The sequence below is a fragment of the Leuresthes tenuis genome, unplaced genomic scaffold, assembly GCF_036924035.1.
Source record: "Leuresthes tenuis unplaced genomic scaffold, fLeuTen1.0.hap1 SCAF_5, whole genome shotgun sequence".
Classification (NCBI taxonomy): Eukaryota; Metazoa; Chordata; class Actinopteri; order Atheriniformes; family Atherinopsidae; genus Leuresthes; species Leuresthes tenuis.
In genome coordinates, this window is record NW_027325359.1 from 36,618,988 (window position 1) to 36,635,442 (window position 16,455).

A 16,455-nucleotide genomic window follows, 5' to 3' on the forward strand; every position below is an offset into this window, starting at 1 on the left:
GAGTGTCAGCTGGACTTCTTCTTCTTCTTGGATCTTGAAGATGTTTCACCTCTCATCTGAAAGGAGTGTCAGCTGGACTTCTTCTTCTTCTTGGATCTTAAAGATGTTTCACCTCTCATCTGAAAGGAGTGTCAGCTGGACTTCTTCTTCTTGGATCTTGAAGATGTTTCACCTCTCATCTGAAAGGAGTGTCAGCTGGACTTCTTCTTCTTCTTGGATGTTGAAGATGTTTCACCTCTCATCTGAAAGGAGTGTCAGCTGGACTTCTTCTTCTTCTTGGATCTTGAAGATGTTTCACCTCTCATCTGAAAGGAGTGTCAGCTGGACTTCTTCTTCTTCTTGGATCTTGAAGATGTTTCACCTCTCATCTGAAAGGAGTGTCAGCTGGACTTCTTCTTCTTGGATCTTGAAGATGTTTCACCTCTCATCTGAAAGGAGTGTCAGCTGCTGGGTCGTTGCATGTGTCACTGAACCCCTGATCAATGTCTGCCATTATCAATACTTCATGAGTCAGGAGGGACGAGTGAATCCAAACTAATGTGGAAGGAAACATATTTACTCATTAGAGTGCTGGAGCTTCATCAGAGAAAAGAGAAGCTCTTAAATAGGCTGCTGTGGAACAATGTTTTCAACAACCTGTGGAGGACTTTATCTGCACAATAATGTTAAATATTCTATGAAGTTATTTAGGTAATCAAGTATTCCATCGATTCATCAGACCATTGCTGTACAAATACATTTGTATCTAATCTCTTTTCTAATTTTGACAGTAATATTTTATATTTATAACATATTTATCTTCAAACATCCCTCCTCCTGATGCTGACAGGACTACAGAACAGCAGCTATTAGGTTTCTAGCTAGCATCCAGCTGTGCTAACATCTGTTAGCTTCTCTCCTCTGCTTTCATTTGTTTTAATGCAGCTGAAATCCTAATAATAAAAATAAAAAGCCTCTTATTTCCTGTTTTGACTCAGAATAACAGCAGATAACACCTTAACCAGCAGCCTCTGATTTTAAAGATACAACACGATCTGATAAAACTAGCTGTTTTTATTCTGGTTGGACTTTGATGTGACTCAGAACATTAGCTCACATTAACAGGCTGAAGCTGCTCTGATGGGCACATTAAGGACAATATGAGTCTCAGCTTCCTTCTGTTCTCTGCTAACTTCCTTCTGTTCTCTGCTAGCTTCCTTCTGTTCTCTGCTAGCTTCCCTCTGTTCTCTGCTAGCTTCCTTCTGTTCTCTGCTAGCTTCCCTCTGTTCTCTGCTAGCTTCCCTCTGTTCTCTGCTAGCTTCCTTCTGTTCTCTGCTAGCTTCCTTCTGTTCTCTGCTAGCTTCCTTCTGTTCTCTGCTAGCTTCCCTCTGTTCTCTGCTAGCTTCCCTCTGTTCTCTGCTAGCTTCCCTCTGTTCTCTGCTAGCTTCCCTCTGTTCTCTGCTAGCTTCCTTCTGTTCTCTGCTAGCGTCCCTCTGTTCTCTGCTAGCATCCCTCTGTTCTCTGCTAGCTTCCTTCTGTTCTCTGCTAGCATCCCTCTGTTCTCTGCTAGCATCCCTCTGTTCTCTGCTAGCATCCTTCTGTTCTCTGCTAGCTTCTTTCTGTTCTCTGCTAGATTCCCTCTGTTCTCTGCTAGCTTCCCTCTGTTCTCTGCTAGCATCCCTCTGTTCTCTGCTAGCATCCTTCTGTTCTCTGCTAGCTTCCCTCTGTTCTCTGCTAGCATCCTTCTGTTCTCTGCTAGCTTCCCTCTGTTCTCTGCTAGCGTCCTTCTGTTCTCTGCTAGCATCCCTCTGTTCTCTGCTAGCTTCCTTCTGTTCTCTGCTAGCTTCCTTCTGTTCTCTGCTAGCTTCCTTCTGTTCTCTGCTAGCATCCTTCTGTTCTCCGCTAGCTTCCTTCTGTTCTCTGCTAGCATCCCTCTGTTCTCTGCTAGCATCCCTCTGTTCTCTGCTAGCATCCCTCTGTTCTCTGCTAGCATCCCTCTGTTTTCTGCTAGCATCCCTCTGTTCTCTGCTAGCTTCCTTCTGTTCTCTGCTAGCTTCCTTCTGTTCTCTGCTAGCTTCCTTCTGTTCTCTGCTAGCTTCCTTCTGTTCTCTGCTAGCTTCCTTCTGTTCTCTGCTAGCATCCTTCTGTTCTCCGCTAGCTTCCTTCTGTTCTCTGCTAGCTTCCCTCTGTTCTCTGCTAGCTTCCCTCTGTTCTCTGCTAGCATCCTTCTGTTCTCTGCTAGCTTCCCTCTGTTCTCTGCTAGCGTCCTTCTGTTCTCTGCTAGCATCCCTCTGTTCTCTGCTAGCTTCCTTCTGTTCTCTGCTAGCTTCCTTCTGTTCTCTGCTAGCTTCCTTCTGTTCTCTGCTAGCATCCTTCTGTTCTCCGCTAGCTTCCTTCTGTTCTCTGCTAGCATCCCTCTGTTCTCTGCTAGCATCCCTCTGTTCTCTGCTAGCATCCCTCTGTTCTCTGCTAGCATCCCTCTGTTTTCTGCTAGCATCCCTCTGTTCTCTGCTAGCTTCCTTCTGTTCTCTGCTAGCTTCCTTCTGTTCTCTGCTAGCTTCCTTCTGTTCTCTGCTAGCTTCCTTCTGTTCTCTGCTAGCTTCCTTCTGTTCTCTGCTAGCATCCTTCTGTTCTCCGCTAGCTTCCTTCTGTTCTCTGCTAGCATCCCTCTGTTCTCTGCTAGCATCCCTCTGTTCTCTGCTAGCATCCCTCTGTTTTCTGCTAGCATCCCTCTGTTCTCTGCTAGCATCCCTCTGTTCTCTGCTAGCTTCCTTCTGTTCTCTGCTAGCTTCCCTCTGTTCTCTGCTAGCATCCTTCTGTTCTCTGCTAGCATCCCTCTGTTCTCTGCTAGCATCCTTCTGTTCTCTGCTAGCATCCCTCTGTTCTCTGCTAGCATCCCTCTGTTCTCTGCTAGCATCCCTCTGTTCTCTGCTAGCATCCCTCTGTTCTCTGCTAGCTTCCCTCTGTTCTCTGCTAGCATCCCTCTGTTCTCTGCTAGCTTCCTTCTGTTCTCTAGAGAGTGGATCTCTGCAGTTCTCGGTCCAGTTCTGGGCTCATTGCTGCCTCATCCCTGCTGGGAGTTGGTCACAAACAGGATTAAAGTCATTTAAGTGACCCAAAATGTTCCCTGATCACAGGGAATCTGATAAATGGTTGGTTGAGGTGCAGCAGCTGGAGGGACTGAGTCTCAGTGAATGAAGTGAACAGCAGTGATATTTCAGCTCAGATCAACATCTTCAGGCCTTAGATAAACCCCCCCACCCCAGCTGTTAGCTCCATCCTTAACGCTGCTCTCTGGTTTGTTGTTTCCTGATCCTCCCTCCATGAAGCCGCTGATATGATTATCTCCATGTTGAATCTCAACAGGAAGCAGCATTAATTGGAGAAGCCCAATTAGAGCCTTTAACGAGGCTGATTCCACGAAGACGTCCCTCCTCTCCTCCTGGAAGTGAATTATAACACCCTGTGTGTGTTTGTGTGTTCAGGTTCTATCGCAGCGACGGGGAGAGTCCCGCAGAGCAGAGCAGCGAACCCTTATTCTCTGTCAACAACAGTGGAACCAGCCGGACCCGAGGTTCTGACAGACCGGGGTGAGAACTGCATCTGATGTGAACAGCCTCAGGCTCCCGGTTAGATTTCACTGCTGATAGGAACACACAACAGTTCTGGGCCATCGTTTATACTCATTTTGTGCTTGAAATGATCAATTCTGGGCAGAAATAACTCCAAGGTTCCTCACTCCAGGTTTTAGCCGTTTCCCTGCAGGTTTTAGATGTTTCCCTGCAGGTTTTAGATGTTTCCCTGCAGGTTTTAGATGTTTCCCTGCAGGTTTTAGACGTTTCCCTGCAGGTTTTAGATGTTTCCCTGCAGGTTTTAGACGTTTCCCTGCAGGTTTTAGATGTTTCCCTGCAGGTTTTAGATGTTTCCCTGCGGGTTTTAGATGTTTCCCTGCAGGTTTTAGATGTTTCCCTGCGGGTTTTAGATGTTTCCCTGCAGGTTTTAGATGTTTCCCTGCAGGTTTTAGACGTTTCCCTGCAGGTTTTAGATGTTTCCCTGCAGGTTTTAGATGTTTCCCTGCAGGTTTTAGACGTTTCCCTGCAGGTTTTAGATGTTTCCCTGCAGGTTTTAGACGTTTCCCTGCAGGTTTTAGACGTTTCCCTGCAGGTTTTAGACGTTTCCCTGCAGGTTTTAGACGTTTCCCTGCAGGTTTTAGATGTTTCCCTGCAGGTTTTAGATGTTTCCCTGCAGGTTTTAGACGTTTCCCTGCAGGTTTTAGACGTTTCCCTGCAGGTTTTAGACGTTTTCCTGCAGGTTTTAGATGTTTCCCTGCAGGTTTTAGACGTTTCCCTGCAGGTTTTAGACGTTTCCCTGTAGGTTTTAGACGTTTCCCTGCAGGTTTTAGACGTTTCCCTGCAGGTTTTAGACGTTTCCCTGCAGGTTTTAGACGTTTCCCTGCAGGTTTTAGCTGTTTTCCTACAGGTTTTAGACGTTTCCCTGCAGGTTTTAGATGTTTCCCTGCAGGTTTTAGATGTTTCCCTGTAGGTTTTAGACGTTTCCCTGCAGGTTTTAGACGTTTCCCTGCAGGTTTTAGACGTTTCCCTGCAGGTTTTAGATGTTTCCCTGTAGGTTTTAGACGTTTCCCTGCAGGTTTTAGACGTTTCCCTGCAGGTTTTAGACGTTTCCCTGCAGGTTTTAGACGTTTCCCTGCAGGTTTTAGCTGTTTTCCTACAGGTTTTAGACGTTTCCCTGTAGGTTTTAGATGTTTCCCTGCAGGTTTTAGATGTTTCCCTGCAGGTTTTAGACGTTTCCCTGCAGGTTTTAGACGTTTTCCTGCAGGTTTCAGATGTTTCCCTGCAGGTTTTAGACGTTTCCCTGCAGGTTTTAGATGTTTCCCTGCAGGTTTCAGATGTTTCCCTGCAGGTTTCAGATGTTTCCCTGCAGGTTTTAGATGTTTCCCTGTAGGTTTTAGATGTTTCCGTGCAGGTTTTAGACGTTTCCCTGCAGGTTTTAGACGTTTCCCTGCAGGTTTTAGACGTTTCCCTGCTGGTTTTAGACGTTTCCCTGCAGGTTTTAGACGTTTCCCTGCAGGTTTTAGACGTTTCCCTGCAGGTTTTAGACGTTTCCCTGCAGGTTTTAGACGTTTCCCTGCTGGTTTTAGACGTTTCCCTGCAGGTTTTAGCTGTTTCCCTGCAGGTTTTAGCTGTTTCCCTGCAGGTTTTAGCTGTTTCCCTGCAGGTTTTAGATGTTTCCTGCAGGTTTTAGATGTTTCCCTGCAGGTTTTAGATGTTTCCTGCAGGTTTTAGATGTTTCCCTGCTTCAATGCACCTGATTCAGATTAAATGGATCTCTTTGAAAGATTGTTAAGTTCTGCACAAGTCTGCTAATGATGGATTGATCTGATTCAGGTGCGTTGAAGCATCTAAAACCTGCCGGACAGCGGCCCTCGAGGCCCGGAGTTTGACATCCCTGATCTATAGTAACTATAAAACCAAACAGTTTCTCCCTGAAGCCTCAGGTCCAAAGAGAACAGCTTCAGTTTGAATGTAGAAGCAGAAAGTTCTGAGTGATTATTCAGTCCTAAATCTGACTTTCAAGCTTCAACAACAACAGACACCTTTTCAAAAATAAGAAGTGCGTTCACTTACTTTTACAAGCTCCAGCACTGGGGAAACTACCGGCCTCCAACAGATGTTCGGCAGCAAAATATATAACTTTTTATTCCTTTTTAACATTGAAGTGACCAAATAAAAGAGATGGAACCAAACTAAAGTCCCACAGAACCCAAATGACAATAAATTCTGTAACCATGGCAACGCACCTGTTGATCCACAGCTGTATTCAGTCACTTCTCTCCATGATCTATAAGCAGTTCCATCACAGATCATTTACCAGAACACACACAAAGTCTGACAGGAGCTTATATTGAATAAACTTTATGTATTTGACGGTATTTTTAAGCATCTCTCCCCACTTAGTTCACATTTAACATCAGATAACCTTCATATTTAGACATGTATCTATTTTTAATCCGACTCGGAGAGCAGATGTTCTGCATCAGGAGAAGTTTCCGTCACCCTGAGACTCACAAAGTCTCACAAAGACTTTAAAATGTGTTGTTTGAGCACTTTATTAGGAGGTTATTAGCTCAGTTTGTGTTCAGAGAGGTGAATCAGATGGATGAGGATGAACTTGGGAAGTTCATCAAAGTGTCTCTGATTGATTTTCAGACCAAACCGATCAGGCTGGAGACTGGACAGAGACATGGGACTGATGAACGCGATTGGTCTTCAGCCCCGAAACCCCGCCCCTTCAGTGACATCACAAGGAACCCAGACGCCGATCATCCAGCTGCAGAACGCAGAGACTCAGACGGAGAGGGACCTCTCAGAGCCCAGCGCCTCCCAGACGCCACTCGGTACGGACACACTTCTGTCTTTAAAACGAAGGGAAAAGCCCCCTCCTGATTGGTCAAACAGTCACTGACAGCTGTGAACATCTGGCCTCTGAGTTTAATCTGCTGTCAGTCCTGTGATAACGAGTGTTAGCATAGAGCCGAGGGGCATGCTGTGGTGTTAGCATAGAGCCGAGGGGCATGCTGTGGTGTTAGCATAGAGCCGAGGGGCATGCTGTGGTGTTAGCATAGAGCCGAGGGGCATGCTGTGGTGTTAGCATAGAGCTGAGGGGCATGCTGTGGTGTTAGCATAGAGCTGAGGTGCATGCTGTGGCTTTAGCATAGAGCCGAGGGGCATGCTGTGGTGTTAGCATAGAGCCGAGGGGCATGCTGTGGTGTTAGCATAGAGCCGAGGGGCATGCTGTGGTGTTAGCATAGAGCCGAGGGGCATGCTGTGGTGTTAGCATAGAGCCGAGGGGCATGCTGTGGCGTTAGCATAGAGCCGAGGGGCATGCTGTGGTGTTAGCATAGAGCCGAGGTGCATGCTGTGGTGTTAGCATAGAGCCGAGGGGCATGCTGTGGTGTTAGCATAGAGCCGAGGGGCATGCTGTGGTGTTAGCATAGAGCCGAGGGGCATGCTGTGGTGTTAGCATAGAGCCGAGGGGCATGCTGTGGTGTTAGCATAGAGCCGAGGGGCATGCTGTGGCGTTAGCATAGAGCCGAGGGGCATGCTGTGGTGTTAGCATAGAGCCGAGGTGCATGCTGTGGTGTTAGCATAGAGCCGAGGGGCATGCTGTGGTGTTAGCATAGAGCCGAGGGGCATGCTGTGGTGTTAGCATAGAGCCGAGGGGCATGCTGTGGTGTTAGCATAGAGCCGAGGGGCATGCTGTGGCTTTAGCATAGAGCCGAGGGGCATGCTGTGGCGTTAGCATAGAGCCGAGGGGCATGCTGTGGTGTTAGCATAGAGCCGAGGTGCATGCTGTGGTGTTAGCATAGAGCCGAGGGGCATGCTGTGGTGTTAGCATAGAGCCGAGGGGCATGCTGTGGTGTTAGCATAGAGCCGAGGGGCATGCTGTGGTGTTAGCATAGAGCCGAGGGGCATGCTGTGGTGTTAGCATAGAGCCGAGGGGCATGCTGTGGTGTTAGCATAGAGCTGAGGGGCATGCTGTGGTGTTAGCATAGAGCTGAGGGGCATGCTGTGGTGTTAGCATAGAGCTGAGGGGCATGCTGTGGCGTTAGCATAGAGCTGAGGGGCATGCTGTGGTGTTAGCATAGAGCTGAGGGGCATGCTGTGGTGTTAGCATAGAGCTGAGGGGCAGGAAGTTTAAATGTCGTTACAGTTTAAATCAGAACCAGGAGGCGTGTTCAGGATGATTGATTGATTGATGCTTTGTGACTGGACCTCACTTTTCTCTTTCTGTGTCTTCAGGTGTTCCTCCAGAGACTCCATCCACGAGTCGAGCAGCTCAGGCGCCCCCGGAGGCGTCCGATGGCGGCAGAGTTCAGGACGGCGTCCCGGCAGAGTCTTCAGCAGAGGCCCAGACTGCTGCAGCTGGTTCTGGTACTGTTTCACCCTCTGTCACACCTCATTAGATCATTAGCATCATCAGTCAGCAGGAACTCCAGCTGACATAGAACTATAAGAGCAGGATTGTCCTGCAGGTGAGCTCACCTGGACTGAAACAGGCTGCTGGCAGGTTGGAAACAGTCATGTGACCTGAGGCTGACCACATGATGCTGATGATGACGGTTCCCGGACTGGTCCTGAACGCGCTTCCAGGACTGGTCCTGAACGCGCTTCCAGGACTGGTCCTGAACACGGTTCCAGTCCTGGTCCTGAACGCGGTTCCAGGACTGGTCCTGAACACGGTTCCAGTCCTGGTCCTGAACGCGGTTCCAGGACCGGTCCTGAACTCGGTTCCAGGACCGGTCCTGAACGCGGTTCCAGGACTGGTCCTGAACACGGTTCCCGTCCCGGTCCTGAACACGGTTCCAGTCCCGGTCCTGAACACGGTTCCAGGACTGGTCCTGAACACGGTTCCCGTCCCGGTCCTGAACACGGTTCCAGTCCTGGTCCTGAACACGGTTCCCGTCCTGGTCCTGAACACGGTTCCCGTCCTGGTCCTGAACACGGTTCCAGGACCGGTCCTGAACACGGTTCCCGGACCGGTCCTGAACACGGTTCCAGGACTGGTCCTGAACACGGTTCCCGTCCTGGTCCTGAACACGGTTCCCGTCCTGGTCCTGAACACGGTTCCAGGACCGGTCCTGAACACGGTTCCCGGACCGGTCCTGAACGCGGTTCCAGGACTGGTCCTGAACACGGTTCCCGTCCCGGTCCTGAACACGGTTCCAGTCCTGGTCCTGAACACGGTTCCAGGACTGGTCCTGAACACGGTTCCAGGACTGGTCCTGAACACGGTTCCCGTCCCGGTCCTGAACACGGTTCCAGTCCTGGTCCTGAACACGGTTCCAGTCCTGGTCCTGAACACGGTTCCCGTCCCGGTCCTGAACACGGTTCCAGTCCTGGTCCTGAACACGGTTCCAGGACTGGTCCTGAACACGGTTCCAGGACTGGTCCTGAACACGGTTCCCGTCCTGGTCCTGAACACGGTTCCAGGACTGGTCCTGAACACGGTTCCCGGACTGGTCCTGAACACGGTTCCAGTCCTGGTCCTGAACGCGGTTCCAGGACCGGTCCTGAACTCGGTTCCAGGACCGGTCCTGAACGCGGTTCCAGGACTGGTCCTGAACACGGTTCCAGTCCTGGTCCTGAACGCGGTTCCCGTCCTGGTCCTGAACGCGGTTCCAGGACTGGTCCTGATGCTGATGATGCTGCTGATGTTTAAGGTGTTTCCAGCCACTCGGTGACATCTGTTGTCGTCCCGCAGGTCCTGCAGAGTCAGCAGAGTTCGGCTCAGGCGAGGACGCTCTGGCCCGGATCCGGCGGCTGATCGCGGAGGGCGGCATGACGGCGGTGGTGCAGAGGGAGCAGAGCACCACCATGGCGTCCATGGGCGGCTTCGGGAACAACATCATCGTCAGCCACAGGATCCACCGAGGCTCCCAGACGGGCCCCGGGGCCTCCAGGCCGGCGGCCTCCTCGCGGTCCGTCCTCCAGTCCTTCCCCCGTTGCCCCCCCCAGGCTGCCCACGCCTCCGAGCAGCTCACTCCCATGTGGGGCCCCCAGGTGCTGCCGGGCCCCCAGGTGCTGCCGGGCCCCCAGGTGCTGCCGGGCCCCCAGCCCCCGGGGCTCTCGGTGGACATGGACGATGTGTTCGATGGAGCACGGACAGACGAGGACTCCCTGCCAGGCCCGTCCTCCTCCTCCTCCTCCTCCTCTCACAGCCCCCTCCCCGGGGCTGGAGGCGCCCCCAACAGTTACCCCGGCGACCCGTACAGCAGGTAGTCCTCCCATTGGCCAAGAGAAGCCGAGCGCTGGCCGGTGGGGGGCACAGGGCGCTCAGCGAAGCCTTATCTCACAGAAATGGGTGCTGCTCTGCCTCTTCCTCCCCCTCCTCCCCCCTCAGCTGCTCTTCCTCTGCACTTATAAGTCTGACCCGTGACCATTCCCCGTCAGGAAGGGCTTCTACTTGAACAGAACCCCCCCCCCACCGTCTGCTTTGAGTGACATCACCATGGAGATTTTCCCCGCCTGGGGGGGTGAGGAGGGGGGAGAATCCCTCACACATTTACTCCAACGTGCTGCACTTGGTGCCATGTGATGTTGAATTTGATGTGAAGTAGTGATTGAAGTGTTTAAAGGTTCTGATGGACCCGGGCGCCGGGCCGAGTGTTTTTAACGGCCGAAGAGGAGAGCAACCATTTCCTGTGGCGTGGGGGGGGGACGCATCATGACCCGCTTCAGCCCCCACCTCTCTAAAAACCCACAGTTGCACTACAGTGTGTGTTTGGTGCTAAGTGAGGCCTGGACATGTGTGTGTGTGTGAGAGAGAGAGACCATGTGATCATGTTTTTAGTGAATTATGTTGTTTCCATGCCGGTGTTCGGATCCAGCTCATCCAGAACCCTGGAACCAGAACTGTCCCACATTTCCAGCTGTGGTTCTGGATGTTCTGCTGGTTTCACTGGATCAGTTTACAGTGCTTTCGGTGCTGGGAGACGGTCTGTAAGACGGATGAAAACTGTTCTGAAGTCACAGTTTTAACGGAAGATAAAGTAATGGACCCAGAACCGGGCGTGCAAAGACCCGAAACCTCTTTTTTACCAGCTTAATTCAGGTTCTGGTTCCAGTTTAGAGCTGGCTCACCTGCAGAACCCTCCCACTCCGGTGTTCTGACCCTGTAGGGGTCCAGGGTTGATCTGTGTTGGGCAGGTGATCCAGAACCAGTTTGGTTCTGTGCTCGTGTTCTTCTTCTGCTGCTTGGACCTGGCCTCCACGTTCTTCTTCTTCTTCTTCTCTCCTCAGACAGACGTTCAGCAGTTAGCAGAAGAAGAAGAGTGAAAAAGTAACTCTCTTTATTGCAGTTTTCACTCCAGACCTGCTTTGGTGGAGAAATTAGGTCCGATAACCGGTTCTGGACTTGAAACAGGTCTGGTTGATCATCAGAACCCAGGCTTTTACATGTAGACCAACCAAAGAGTTGGAGCTCACCTGAAACCAGTTTTATTGCTCTGGTTCTATCAGTAAGGAACCGGCTCTGAACCAGAACCAGAACCGGAACCAGAACCGGAACCACTGCGGTCCAAAAGAGGTATTACCCATAGAGAGAGAGAGACTTTCCTTCACTCTGTCATGTTTTCATCCAGGACACACGGCACACAGCTGCTTCTAACACTTTACGGTAAACCACAAAGCATCATGGGATTTGTAGTTCTTTACTGTAACTCTGGAGGATGTGGAGCGGGCTTCAGGAGAACTAACCAGCTGTGGAGGTTTAAGTAACCAGAGTTTCGCCTGTTTCCTTCCTCTGAGAGGAAACAAACTGAGGAGTAAAGCGTGGAACTTCTTCTTCTGTGGTGTCACACGCTGCGGCGAGGGATGCTCGGAGGGGCAGGACTCACCCGTCCTCCACCACCAGAAGCTGGAGCTCATCCCAGATGTTTTTACAGCTGTTCAACGTCACAGCAGAGAGGATTCAGGGTTCACGCCCTTCGATTGGATCAGAACCACCAAACCTTTGCTGCTCTGCCTCTGAATCTGTTTCCTAAATGATGTTCAGCCTCTCTGGGGCGGAGACCGTCGGCGTCCACCTGATGTGAGACGAGCTTAAGCCGGAGAGAACGGACCCTCAGCCCGGTCCGATGGGGATCCCACATCCTGGAGAACATCAGTCATGGAGCCAGAATCTGCTGGATTCATTCCTCATGAAACTGAGCCCTGAGCTGAGGATCCAATCAGATCTGTTTAGAGCTGTTAATGACCGTTAAACTAACTGGTTAAACTAGTTAAACTAGTTAAAAGGAGACATAAGCAGTTTCACTGATCTGCACGTCTCACATCAGGTGGTGGCGAGGGCTGAACCCGACTCTGCACAGGTGTGGAAAACAAGCGTCCACCTGGTGGGTTTCTACGGTTTTAAGGGACGTGCGCCGGTCGGCATGGTTACAGACGCCAAACGGGTTTCGAACCCACGTGGATGTAAAAACTGTGAAGTAGATTTTACTGCGTCTGCTGCCTTTGGCTCCTCCCACTCTGCAGCCGACAGCTTTGGCTCCTCCCACTCTGCAGCCGACCGCTTTGGCTCCTCCCACTCTGCAGCCGCCAACTTTGGCCCCTCCCACTCTGCAGCAGCCAGCTTTGGCCCCTCCCACTCTGCAGCCGACAGCTTTGGCCCCTCCCACTCTGCAGCCGACAGCTTTGGCTCCTCCCACTCTGCAGCCGACAGCTTTAGCCCCTCCCCCTCTGCAGCCGACAGCTTTAGCCCCTCCCCCTCTGTAGCCGACAGCTTTGGCCCCTCCCACTCTGCAGCCGCCAACTTTGGCCCCTCCCACTCTGCAGCCGCCAGCTTTGGCCCCTCCCCCTCTGCAGCCGACAGCTTTGGCCCCTCCCCCTCTGCAGCCGACAGCTTTGGCCCCTCCCACTCTGCAGCCGACAGCTTTGGCCCCTCCCACTCTGCAGCCGACAGCTTTGGCTCCTCCCACTCTGCAGCCGACAGCTTTGGCTCCTCCCACTCTGCAGCCGACAGCTTTGGCTCCTCCCACTCTGCAGCCGACAGCTTTGGCCCCTCCCACTCTGCAGCCGCCAACTTTGGCCCCTCCCACTCTGCAGCAGCCAGCTTTGGCCCCTCCCACTCTGCAGCCGACAGCTTTGGCCCCTCCCACTCTGCAGCCGACAGCTTTGGCTCCTCCCACTCTGCAGCCGACAGCTTTGGCTCCTCCCACTCTGCAGCCAACAGCTTTGGCTCCTCCCACTCTGCAGCCGACAGCTTTGGCCCCTCCCCCTCTGCAGCCGACAGCTTTGGCTCCTCCCACTCTGCAGCCGACAGCTTTGGCTCCTCCCACTCTGCAGCCGACAGCTTTGGCCCCTCCCCCTCTGCAGCCGACAGCTTTGGCCCCTCCCACTCTGCAGCCGACAGCTTTAGCCCCTCCCACTCTGCAGCCGACAGCTTTGGCTCCTCCCCCTCTGCAGCCGACAGCTTTGGCTCCTCCCACTCTGCAGCCGACAGCTTTGGCCCCTCCCACTCTGCAGCCGACAGCTTTGGCTCCTCCCACTCTGCAGCCGACAGCTTTGACTCCTCCCACTCTGCAGCCGACAGCTTTGACTCCTCCCACTCTGCAGCCGACAGCTTTGGCTCCTCCCCCTCCGCCCTCACACCTCAGGCAGGGATGAGGAAGACTTCTGGGATCCTTCTGCTCCACTTCCTGCTGCGGCAGCCTCTGATTGGCGTCTCCAAACCAAGCCCCGCCCCTCTCCAGTTGCCGGGGGTGATAACGGACCTATCAGGAAGCGGCAGATGTGCACGCTCCTCCTGGCATTACTTGATCAGAGCATTTTAAACGGTGTGTGTGTGTGTTTGCGTGTGTTCAGGTTATCGGAGGATGAATGTGATGAAGAGCTGCAGCTCGGTTCCCGGCTGGATGACAACGGTACGGCTGTGTGGGTCAGACTGTGGAGCTCCTGCAGCTCCAACACTTTTAGACGTGATGTAATTAAAGAGCTTTGAGAGTTTCTCTGTGAGTGTGTTGGATGTTCTTCTGTCAAACCGTCGGCTTCACCTGTTTGGAGAGACTCGCGTCTCTGATGTAACACACCTCAGGTGGTCGTCTGGATTAAAGGTTCATGACTCATCAGACTTTGTTTTCACGCTTTTGTTTTGGCTCTAAAGCGCTGATTCTGCACAATGATCACATGTTTAAACACAGGAAGAGCTCATAAACAACAATAATGTGGATAAAGAGAGGAGAGGTGCATCATGGGAGCTCCCCCAGCAGGCTGGGCCTATAGCAGCAGAACTATGGGATGTTTCAGGCTCACCTGAGCCATCCCTAACTATAAGCTTTATCAGAAAGGAAAGTTTCAGCCTGATCTTAAAGGTAGAGAGGGTGTCTGCTTCCTGAAGCCAAACTGGCAGCTGGTTCCACAGAGAGGGGCCTGATAACTGAAGGCTCTGCCTCCCATTCTGCTTTTAGGGGCCTGATAACTGAAGGCTCTGCCTCCCATTCTGCTTTTAGGGGCCTGATAACTGAAGGCTCTGCCTCCCATTCTGCTTTTAGGGGCCTGATAACTGAAGGCTCTGCCTCCCATTCTGCTTTTAGGGGCCTGATAACTGAAGGCTCTGCCTCCCATTCTGCTTTTAGGGGCCTGATAACTGAAGGCTCTGCCTCCCATTCTGCTTTTAGGGGCCTGATAACTGAAGGCTCTGCCTCCCATTCTGCTTTTAGGGGCCTGATAACTGAAGGCTCTGCCTCCCATTCTGCTTTTAGGGGCCTGATAACTGAAGGCTCTGCCTCCCATTCTGCTTTTAGGGGCCTGATAACTGAAGGCTCTGCCTCCCATTCTGCTTTTAGGGGCCTGATAACTGAAGGCTCTGCCTCCCATTCTGCTTTTAGGGGCCTGATAACTGAAGGCTCTGCCTCCCATTCTGCTTTTAGGGGCCTGATAACTGAAGGCTCTGCCTCCCATTCTGCTTTTAGGGGCCTGATAACTGAAGGCTCTGCCTCCCATTCTGCTTTTAGAAACTCTGGGAACCACAAGGAAACCTGCAGCCTGAGAGCAAAGTGCTCTGTTGGGGAAATATCCAACTGTGAGATCTTTAAGATGTGATGGAGCTCGGTCATTAAGAGCTTTAAACAGAACAATAATAAGGAATTACAGTAGTTCAGTCCTGAAGGAACAGATGCATGGAGCAGTTTCTCTGCTCTGAGACAGGATGGTCCTGATTTTAATGATATTACGAAGGTGAAAGAAGGCAGAAACCTGTTTTATATATGAGTCAAATGATAAATTCTGGTCAAAAGTTCCTCTCTGTAGGACTACAAGCCATCTAAATACCATCTATAGTAACTATAAAACCAGACAGTTTCTCCCTGAAGCCTCAGGTCCAAAGAGAACAGCTTCAGTGTGTCTCAGGTGTGAGGATAAAGGTGAGATCAGGAGGCGAGACGAGGTGCAAGGAGAAGAGCTTCTTTTATTCTCTGTGGCTGTAGTTCCTTCTTTATTTTGTGCCAACAGCTGTTCATATAAAACAACTGGAAGACTTGGCATAAGAAGCCCTGTTTGGGGTTGAAACGCTGCATTTTACATGCAAAATGTCTTTTTATAGCTCTGCTGGAGTTGTGAGGGTCACTGGGCTGGTGTTGGAATTAAGTTACTGACATAAAACAAGAGGGGAACACTGAATTACTTCATATTTACCCTCACATTATCACTAATGCATGGTCAGACTTCACATTCTTCACATGTTAGGCTCACATCTAAGAAGAAATGGTGGAACAAACATATTTCTGACTCCTCATTCCGTCTCATTTCTCCTCGACTCTTCAGAGGACAGATCCTGGTCAGAAATAACTCCAAGGTTCCTCACTGTAGAACTAGAAGCCAAAGAAATACCATCTATAGTAACTATATAACCAGATAATTTGTCCCTGAAGAGCTCAGGTCCAAAGAGAACAACTTCAGTTCAGAAGCAGAAAGTTCTGGTGTTAAACTCTGAGTGTTTCTGGTGTTAATGAAGATCAGACAGAGCAGGCTGGTCTGATCTGAGGAGAGTTACAGGAGGAACGCCCCCACTGAAGATGAGGATGAATGAAGCCTTCCTCAGCTGCTTATTAACTGCTGCTGATGATGCTCTGATTGTCTGCTGGAGGACGAGGAGCAGAGCAGCAGCATCAGAGGTAAGATGGATCAAAGCCGTCTGCTTTCTCTGTAAATGAGCTGCAGAAACCGTCGGGATCATCTAAACCGCTGCAGGAAGATGGACTGTTGTGGTCAGTAAATGGTTTCTGGAACTAGACTGAACTTCTTTTATCCATCGATTATTTAATGTGTAAAAACTCAGTTACCTTCTGTTCCTCGTTCTTCTCTCAAAGCGACGCTTCAACCAATCGGTCTCTAAATTTAACTTAATTCAACGGAGAAGCAGCAGAACAATAAGTCGAATTAAACGTGTCTCAGTTCAGTTATAAACAATATGTAGCATCGGTTACATCTGACTGTGTAAATAGAAAATAGAAAAATCTATAGGATATAAAGTTAAGGTTTATAAAGGTTTAAAGTTCAGGTTTATAAAGGTTTAAAGTTCAGGTTTATAAGGTTTAAAGTTCAGGTTTATAAGGTTTAAAGTTGAGGTTTATAAGGTTTAAAGTTGAGGTTTATAAGGTTTAAAGTTGAGGTTTATAAGGTTTAAAGTTGAGGTTACATCTGACTCGGCGCCGTTACAGACGACTCGGCATTGTTACATTTGACTCAGCACCATTTACATCCGACTCGGCATTGTTACGTGTGACTCGGCATCGTTACAGACGACTCGGCATCGGTAAATGGGACTAGGCATCGTTACGTGTGACTCGGCATCAGTTACATCAGTGTTGGCATCGTTACATGTGACTCGGCATCAGTTACATCAGTGTTGGCATCGTTACATGTGACTCCACATCGTTACGTGTGACTCGGCATCGTTACA

At 50.7% G+C, this 16,455-nt stretch overlaps 2 protein-coding genes across 4 annotated transcripts in view; both read left to right on the top strand.

The window, feature by feature from the left end:
* Nucleotides 1-9,866, top strand: part of ambra1b (autophagy/beclin-1 regulator 1b) — a 36,211-nt gene extending 26,345 nt beyond the window's left edge. For 2 of the 3 annotated variants that reach the window (XM_072386769.1, XM_072386770.1), the window contains exons 16-19: nt 3,465-3,569; nt 6,207-6,394; nt 7,800-7,931; nt 9,262-9,866. In XM_072386769.1, coding sequence (XP_072242870.1) covers nt 3,465-3,569; nt 6,207-6,394; nt 7,800-7,931; nt 9,262-9,779 — 943 coding nt within the window. In that variant the 3' untranslated portion in view covers nt 9,780-9,866. The remainder of the gene's footprint in view (nt 1-3,464; nt 3,570-6,206; nt 6,395-7,799; nt 7,932-9,261) is intronic. The other variant, XM_072386771.1, reaches the window with a different exon arrangement.
* Nucleotides 9,867-9,979: 113 nt separating this feature from the next.
* On the top strand, nt 9,980-13,626 carry LOC140307771 (uncharacterized). The gene is made up of 2 exons (XM_072386772.1): nt 9,980-11,008; nt 11,041-13,626. Exon 2 carries the CDS (start codon nt 11,933-11,935, stop codon nt 13,328-13,330), a length of 1,398 nt encoding a protein of 465 aa, XP_072242873.1. The 5' UTR covers nt 9,980-11,008; nt 11,041-11,932; the 3' UTR covers nt 13,331-13,626.
* The last annotated feature ends 2,829 nt before the right edge of the window (nt 13,627-16,455 follow it).